Consider the following 9632-nt stretch of genomic DNA (forward strand, 5'->3'; position numbering starts at 1 on the left):
ATAGTTATGTATATAATAATTTTAATAATGAAGCCTTGGATATGATCAAGTTTGGATATATTACAAGCTGACTAGCAATTTGGAACTATCTTGTACAAAATGAATTATTTATTATTTTACAACAATGGACATGTATCGTGAGAGAATACTTTAAAAAAGCTGACCACTTGATACGCGCAAATAATCATGCATTTATATAAATCTAGTTTTTATATGTTACAGAGATTTTATGATAAATGAATAATATTGAATGATTATTATTTCATAAAGATATAAATTGTAATTTTATATAATTAATATAATATTGATAGTAGAATATTTTCACATTAATTTATATGATTGTAAAATAATAATGATAATAAAATAATATCTCTGTAACGTATATGTACATATATCATTATAACTTATAATTCAACTTATATGTAAAATCTAATATATATAAACGAACTCGTATTCATAAATTGTTTACAAAATAGGCGACATTCAAGTCGCGAAAATATTTTATTAAATATTCTAATTACTATCATCGTTCAAAAAACAAGCTTTCAGATATTAAAGTCTTGACTCTCAACAAGATTTTTTATCGTGATTTCTTATTATTTTTTAATAAAGATAACACACAACGACATGTATATGTTACATAGAGTAGGTGTTTTGTTTAATTTGACCTTGCGCATTTGTGACATTTGTCGGTGCAGGTCCAGCGGCTTGATCATCCTGATCGTTTTGTCCGCAAGCTTTGCGAACATATTGCGGGGTAAGGACAACCTCCTCTTCCATCTCTAATACTCGTTTGTCTAATTCTGTGCATGCTGCCATTTCCTTCTCAAAATTTGCAAGCATTTGTGGTGAATTATATTTTTCAGGATCGTCGTGAAATACTACCATACCATCCTTTTGATTAATAGTCGCAAAAATTTCGCCATCTTCAATCTAAAAAATATAACTCGCTAATGAACAATATCAATTTGTATTTTACAGACATTGTGTGTAATGCTTTACAGTATTAGCTAAATTTGAAAACGAACTTTTATTTATTACTTTATAGATTGACTCTTTATTTATTTGTGACTAAAGGAAAATGACAAAAAAAAATAAAAAATAAAATTTTATCAACGTTATCAACTTTATTTTAAGTTTTTTTTTAAGAGAAAAAAAGAGAATATATTTATATTAGAAAGAAAAATATTAAATTTATCAAAAAATTTATGACTAAAAAATTATTGGTTTTCAGATATTTATTTATTTATTACACAATATGCGATGGCATATAATAGAAACTCACCATATTTAAAATATATTTTTCCGCTTCAACAGGACCCGATAATTGAACTCTACTCGCAACGTCACTTAAACTAAGCGTTAGGAAAGTCTTGGTCAGCCTCTGTATGTTTTTTTTATACAAGTAAGCAAGTACTTGTTTTACGAGTCCCAGGTTATGATCCCTCACAAATACTTGCTGATACTTAGTAATAATGCTCTGTACTTCTTCACAACTATTAACTAGATAAGCTGTAGCCAATTCTTGATATTGTTGGCTTAATGGTTTGATGTATCTGTTGATCACCTGGCTCGTATATCTCGGTAAATTTAATACTTTCCCATGTAATATCAGCGAGATCAAAATGTACTTTTTATAGGCCTCCAACATGATGTAACTAACTGCCATCGCAGGTGTCGTAACGCATACTTCAAAAAAATATAATGCTCGATCGTAATTCTTTAATGCTGTATATATCATGCCACCATAATAATAGTATAATAGGAAATATTTTGAATCAAATTGACCTCCTTCCTGACTAATGCCTGTGACATCTATGTCGAGAAATTCGAGTGCTGGTTTAAAACATTTGGACAGAAGACATAATTGACAAAGGTCCGCGTGTATTGAGGTCAGCTGACTGTCAAAAAGTTGTATTTTGCGTATTGCACGGCATAACAATTGGATTCCACGTAATGGCATTTTTGACTCGACTAAACTCTGTGTAAATAGGTGACATAAGTCTGCATCTATAAGAAGAATTATTAATGTTGCATATGAGATAAAGATTAAATATAATTGGAGGGCAAACTAAATGAATATTATTAATATATTTAGAGAATTCAACATCAACTGAAAATTTTAATAAAATAAATGTACGTATTTATTGTGATGTAAACATTTAATATCAAACATGCAATGTTGTAAATAAATATAACAAATACTCGTTTTTGCCAATTTGGATTTAAATTAGAATTTTTAATTACAAAATGCACGTATAATTTTATTACAAAATTTTCAAAATTAAATTATACAAATTTATATATATTTATATTCAATTAATTCAATTTTAAATATCTTTTTGAATAAAATTTGTTAATACAGAAATAATTTTCGAAAAGATTTTAAAGAAGATATTTGCTTTTTTAACAGATAGAAAAATTAATGGGCTAAATTGGAAGGAGCAAGTGTAAATTGATAAATGATTTCTAAGTTAAACTTGTATTTATATATATGGGATAATAATACTTCAATGATGCTGTCAACGAAGTCATGACGAAAAACTTTATATACTCACATGTATCTGGTGCAAATCTAACTTGCTCTCCATTACAGCCAATAATAAACTCTTGAACCTGATTAAACAAGAGTTTATGTGCATCAGGATTATTTCCGCCGTTAGGATTAGGCAATGAAAATTTTGCACAGAGCACTGCCAAGATACCCAATGAATGTTGTTGCAGATCTAATGTTTCCAAAACATTGTCCAAGTGTTGTCCATTCTTCGTTAATACTTCGACACTTTTGCTTATGATGTCATATAATTCTCTAAAATTGCCTGTATATGCAAGTAGATTATACAGTGGTAATGAAATAAAAATTCTTTTGTCTAAATGTTATCTAAGCTATTATTATTATTATTATTAAATACACGAAGCGAATTTTAAAAAGCATTTTTTTTTTAAAGAAGTTCTTTACATTGGCAATGCTTTTAAGATTTGTTTCGCTTTTTGCTTTTGCGTTTTTAAGGTTAAGTTCCACGCTTTCACAATACATAACTAGAAGTCGGTCATACCTTGCTTCGAAAGCGTTCGTACGTTATTTACAAACTGCTCCAATGCCGATGCCATTACTGCGGATGCTCTCTTATCATCACCTTCGGTCAACGATTGACGAACCCCTATTCACAGAACATTACATTCGTGAACAAGCATTCAGTCGAATCAAGTTGAATGGCTGAACCTTTGAAATGACAATCACGTTTTAAAACAGAGGTAGCTGCCGTAGCTAGCTGCTCTGCTGCTAGCTGGTGAAATGAGGTGGAACACCGTGGAACATGGAATAGAACGATAATGTTAGCTACTGAGCTACTATAGAATTCGAGATCTATTTAAATCGACCAATCACCTGTCCTTATAAATGACACATAAAGAACAATAAGGGGTGCATTCCGTTTCACGCATGATGTATCATTTTATCTTTTTTTAATATTTGGTGAACAACAAGAATAAAATGATCAATGTGCATGAAATGGAACATATCTTCTTTTAAATTTGATATGTGACTTGATTGGACTATTTTCATATGCTTTTGTCTCATTATCAGTATCAGTAGTGATATGCAATTGACAATACATCGTTATCATAGAAAAAGCTTTTTATTATTTAAAATATTTAAATAATATGACTCCTGTCATTTGAAGATCATGGTCAACTAACTCAGTGATTAATGCAAATCAAACCGACAGGCCGAATCGAAAGGGATTTTTCTTAACTCTACAAACTCTAAACAACGTTAGAGTCTAAAAGTGTACTGCAATTTATCACGATTAATCCCTACATGTACTAACAATGAAAGCTTAAAGCTGTAAGACTATCAATATACATACGTATATCGATATTACTAATATTGGTCAATATTAATCAATACTTTTATTCCCAGCAAAATGGATTGAAATGGATTGAAAATTTTCAATCCATCCGAATCCATATTTTAAATCCATAAAAATGGATTGGATTCCACATAAATATTTTTATATATGTAAAAGTTTAAATTAAAGTAGTAATTATAATTAAATACTATAATTATTATTTTAAAACTTTTATACAAAAAATATATGCTATATAATAAAAGGGAATGTGTTAATATAAAAAATATATATAAAAGCCATTAATTTATTAATTAAAAATAAGGAATTTATATAAGTAACATTTATTGTACATATTTACATAGTTCTTTTTATGTTTCTTTTAATTATTAAATGAAGGAGAATTCTCATGATATATTTTTATGGTACAACTTTTTTTTAACTCAGTTGAATTAAAACGAAAAATTTCTTATTCATATTTTTAATAAAGTAACATTCATAATGCGTTTTTAAATGGAATGGATTTTTTTACTCATAATTTTGAATTGAATAGTATTCATGGCCGATTTTAAAAGAAAAAAATTTTTTTATATTCAACTATTATTAAAGTAAACTAAAAAACTACATTTCCTATTCAGAATTTTAAATTAAGCAGTATTCAATGATGCACAGAAATGGCCGATATTATTTTTAGATTCAATTGGATTGAAACACTGTATTTTCTATTCAGAATTTTAAATTAAGCAGTATTCATGATGCACACAAAATACTATATTATTTTTTAATTGAAAAGCATAGAAATATACTCCATGCCATTCCTAATAAATGAATAAAAATACATTCAGGATTGAAAAGGATTCATTTTAACATTCATGAATCCGTATTTCTGAAAATCTGAATTCATTTTAATCCATTTCAATCCATTTTCGTTTAGTGGATTAATATATAATACTTTCGGTAGGCAAAGATTATTAAAAAACGCGTAGAGTCGGCGGAACAATAATAATATATTGGGTAAAAAAGTAATGAAAATGATGCCATTTATTTAAAAGGTATCTATCAGTAAAAACCGCAATTACTTTCTTACCAATATAAATATATTTTGATAGAATAAAGTTTCAGCTTTAAGAATCTCTTTTTTAAATTGCGGTACGACAATTTTTAACGGAGTTATGAGCAATTGAAAGTCAAAATAATCCTTTTATTTAATCCGCGATAACTCAGTAATCAAAAACCGTAGGAATATTAAAAAAAAAAATTTTGTAGGGAAAATATCAAACTTCCACGATAGATAATCGAAAATTTTCTCAAATTTTGTTTTGGGCACGTTACAAACCCATAAAGTGAGAAGAAAATTTTCCGTTTTTTTCAGTAGTTTTTGGTATGTAAAAATTATCAAACTCATATAAACTTAAAAAATGTGGGAAGCTTTTAAAAGTAGAGATTTCAAGCTTTAAAACCTTTTTTTTTTAAATTTAAATTTCATTCATTATTGACGAAGATATTGTATATACAACTTTGAGCTAAAAAATGCAATTACTTCCTTGCCAATCCAATGCGGAATATCTATTAATTATTCGAAATGCATCCCTATCGGGATATTATTCAATTATTCTCTAGATTATGTTTTTTTAGGCAGAACGGAATAATTCCGATCGGTATTCATTCCGACATGTTCCATAATAGATATTCTGATGAAATAACCGTAATAATTATTAATAATAAATTGTTTGCATTTTTTATTCATTCATCTTTTTTTCTTCACATTAAATTAAAAGAAAAAAAAAAGTGAAGCGTACAACAAATTGAATAAAAAAAAAAACAAGTCTAATTATAGGTAGATAATATATCATCATCTTAGAACGCGTCATAGAAAAAGTTTTTTTTAAAATATTTAAAATATTTAAATGGCTCCTGCTATATTTGTCAAAAATCATAGTTAACTATTGTAATTATTTGAGTTAGATCGCTAATTTCGTCAAACGAAGAAAAACGATTGGCCAATCATCTGTTCATCTTGCAGGTTAAAGAGACCTGCTGTCTCTTTTAATTTCCTGCGAAGCAAGGGATAAATATTATTTTCGATTGTTCAAAAATAAAGGTAGAGTGACCGAGGATTAGCAATTTTCTTACAATACTAGTTTCATGTCAAAATAACATATAAAGTTTCAAAAGTCGATTCTTTTTCTATCTAACAAAAAAGTATGTGTGGGAAAAATTCTTCTATATTTAATGTGGCGGCAATTCTCGATCATATCATAATGCGCAATTAATTCTGCTATTTTATTCGATTGAATTTATTTTAAAAGCATTGTTTTTATTTTCGAATTTTCGTACACTTAGATAATTTTCGAATAGATATTTGTAAATAAAGAAACATAAAATATATACATTCGATTTCTTTTAAACATATCCATGCTAAATGTAAAAAGCGAACGCAAAAGAATAAATTCGCATCATTTTTTTATCGTCAGACTTGATTTTTTCTCGTTGAAATAACTTTATTAGATAGATTTAATGTATTCGGTGAATACATATAATATTTAAATAAATGAATAAAAAATGAATGAAAAAACGCATTCGAATTTTTTTCTTTTTATTCGTCATTTCTTTTTTCGTCAAGAAACAATAAATACTTTTTCATTCCATTTGAATGAATATTTTTTTGAATATGATTACGAATATTTTCGTTTTGTTTATTCACTTTTATTCTGTATTATCTATACATATCTGTGCAAGCCTGCAAGAGAAAACAAAATCTATAAAACCAACAGCTACGATTACACCGCGCTTAGTTCGCAATCTATGTGATGGACGTTTTTATTCAACCTATATTAAACAAAGATATTTTTGTTGAAAATAAATAATACATTTCGGAATTTAATGCCCACAGATCATAATGAACGATGCGCCCAAGATATCTTATAAAATGTTTACATTACTATATTTACTGTGATGTAACCGGAATTATATCGGAATACGTATAACGCTCTATCAAATAGATATTTAAATAAAAAATGTATTGCTTTCTAAAATATTTTTCAAAATTTTTAAATTTCCTTCATAAAATTTGAATATTACAATGACAAAAAATAAATAAAATTCTATTTTTTTTTTTTACTTAAGTCATTAAAATGCCAGTTAAGGGATAATGATTGCTTTTATTGGAATTTTCTTTTTCAGTTTATATTTTGTTTGAATGAATATGAATACTTGTTAAATATTCATAGTTTTTGGTGAATAAATATTTTTTGAAAATCCAAAAATTTTGAATAAATATATGATTACATCTTTTTACGGGAAAATTTTGAATAAATACAACTTGGAGCTCAAATTATAAATTTTTGTATTCATCGAGCAGAAACTAGACAGAACCACTTAGAAGAGCTCGTGTCTATTTCACTATTCTCTATATTTCACTGTAATCGTTAGTTCCCTGCTTTTCCTTCAATTTTCATTCTAATAACTTATCGATTAAAGAAAAGAAAAAAAGAAAAAAGATGAAGAATATATTGTAAATATATAAATTAATTCGATTTCAATAGAATAATTTCTTTTGCTTGATCGCTACGGGACAAACGTGATTCCTGGCCGATAATTCCGTTGCTAGGTAACCAATAATCGATTGTCCGTAGCTAACAATGAATAATAACATTAACGGGTAATAATTTATCAAGTGCGTTCGATACTTGAAAAAACTGAGGAAGAATGTCGAGTGTGACATACGACGAGCTTTGGAGAGTGGCCCAAACGTCGCTTACAGAGGCGATCCAAGCGGATACGGTGCTTCAAGGTGCGAAGCCTCAAAAGGACCGTAAAAAGGCGCACGATGTCGTTTCAGCGTTGTACGTAAAATATATCCTCGCGTGTAACAAACTCGAGCGATGCCATGATCAAGTAATACAGCCCCAGAAGCGTTTGCTGATCAAGAAATCATTGGATGCAACTCTGGGTAGAGTGTTGGAGTTGAAGCACGAATTGGTCGATATCGATCTTTCGGAGCACAGCTATTACGATGACGTATTGATCGAGTGTGGTGTGATGCCGCAGGAGGCCGAAATTCGAGTGCCGAGTTACTACAGACGCGATCGAATCGCTGAAATCGAAGGGAGACGCAGATTCATCGAAGATACCCTCCGAAATCTGGGTGCGCTTCATGAAATTGTTGTGCCCAGAAAAATTACCGAGTCCCAGGCTATACGACTTATTCAGGTATCGCGAGTCATAAGAAAGATTCGATTAACAATAAGATTCCTATTTTACAGTGATATCGCGTTTCTAAAAAACAGAACTGTAACTGATATGAGACAGCCAATTAAATGGCTAAATATCTAACGGATGGAATTCATTTTAACACATTTATGATTGCTCTTTCTAATAATCTTGACGAAGCTCGATCTTTGCCCAACAAGCCTTTTCCAGATTAGTATTCTTCATATAAATCTTCATGTAAATTGAAAATGGATGATATATTATATATACAGGGTAAAAAGTTTCAAACGTAATGAGCCGAATATCTCGGAAAATATGAAAGAATTCGAAAAAATGTTTCAGATAAAAATTGAATGGTTTAGAGGGAGTCACATTTTGATCATGTTGTCTTTCTTCTAGGTGGAGGCACCAAAAAGATATAAAGGCCACCAAAATATGGCCTCTTCTAAACCGTTCAACTTTTTTGATTTTTCCATATCTTTCATATTTTCCGAGATATTCGGCCCATTACGTTTGAAATTTTTCATCCTGTATATTATTTACATCTTGGAAATATCTTTTATGTTATTTTTCTATTTTTCTCATTTAATAAATATAAAATGAATATTTACTATAAATCAAAATCAATCTAAACTCCGCCATATGTGAAGTTGTCGTGTCTTCTACTGTATTCTAGTCGTATTCTGACGTATTCTAATCTTTATATATGTATAATATAATATATTAGACATATATTATACATTTTATATAAAAAAACCGACATATCTACCGACATAGCCTAGTTTACAAGCCTTTTCAAGCCGTCTGTAAACTTTAATTCTTCAGGCTCATGAACGAGCGAGACAAGGTAGACTGCGGTATCAATTTATGAAAGAAGTTCGTGAAATGAAAGAAAGATCAATTACAAAACTAGAAGTGGAAGAAATAGATGAAACGAGCGAGAAACTCGCGGCATTAAAAATTCAAAAAGTATGGAAAGGATATATCACTAGATGTTACATTCGCAAAAGACGTCTTGAGGAAATGTTACTTATAGGTAAAAATAATCCAGTCGTAATAAATCTCCCTATATAGTCTGTCTCTTATCGAAAAGACACAGAAAAAAAAGTAAACAAAATACTAAATTTATAATATCATTTCGATAAAGAAACGAGAACAGATGCTATTCACGTCTCGTTCGATATGTATAACATGTTAATTATATCGTATATGATTATAACGTATCAATTATCTCAAAGGAATGCTGCAGCCCAGTCAAGTAATCACGGAGAACGCTAAGCAAGCGGAAAAACTGAAACAGCAGAGATACGAAAAGCAGATGAATTTTCAACAACAATACGAGGCTTTGATTTTAGAAGCCACGGAGAGAATTCGCAAGGAGAAAAGCGCTATTATGGAAGAAAAGATACGAAGTGAAATTCGAAATTGGATTAACACTTATTTTCAGCAAACTGGAAAGATACCTGATTTACCATCCGCTGAAAGCGGAGGTTCGCGAATGATTTTCAGCAGACAAGTAAAGTATCGATGTATACATACGGGCGTTTGAAACTCGTACATATATATATATAT

The 9632-nt window shown here is 29.3% G+C and overlaps 2 protein-coding genes across 2 annotated transcripts in view; one reads left to right on the forward strand and one right to left on the reverse strand.

The window, feature by feature from the left end:
* Positions 1-590: 590 nt before the first annotated feature.
* LOC108694143 (COP9 signalosome complex subunit 3) lies at positions 591-3276 on the reverse strand. Its single transcript, XM_018203446.1, has 4 exons — positions 3057-3276; positions 2559-2819; positions 1286-2010; positions 591-933 (listed from the first exon to the last, which is right to left on the reverse strand). Exons 1-4 carry the CDS (start codon positions 3109-3111, stop codon positions 637-639), a joined length of 1338 nt encoding a protein of 445 aa, XP_018058935.1. The 5' UTR covers positions 3112-3276; the 3' UTR covers positions 591-636.
* Positions 3277-7556: 4280 nt separating this feature from the next.
* Positions 7557-9632, forward strand: part of LOC108694119 (IQ and AAA domain-containing protein 1) — a 5912-nt gene continuing 3836 nt past the window's right edge. The window contains exons 1-3 of the mRNA XM_018203408.1: positions 7557-8060; positions 8886-9096; positions 9299-9576. Coding sequence (XP_018058897.1) covers positions 7557-8060; positions 8886-9096; positions 9299-9576 — 993 coding nt within the window. The remainder of the gene's footprint in view (positions 8061-8885; positions 9097-9298; positions 9577-9632) is intronic.

Source organism: Atta colombica, unplaced genomic scaffold (assembly GCF_001594045.1).
Source record: "Atta colombica isolate Treedump-2 unplaced genomic scaffold, Acol1.0 scaffold116, whole genome shotgun sequence".
Lineage (NCBI taxonomy): Eukaryota > Metazoa > Arthropoda > Insecta > Hymenoptera > Formicidae > Atta > Atta colombica.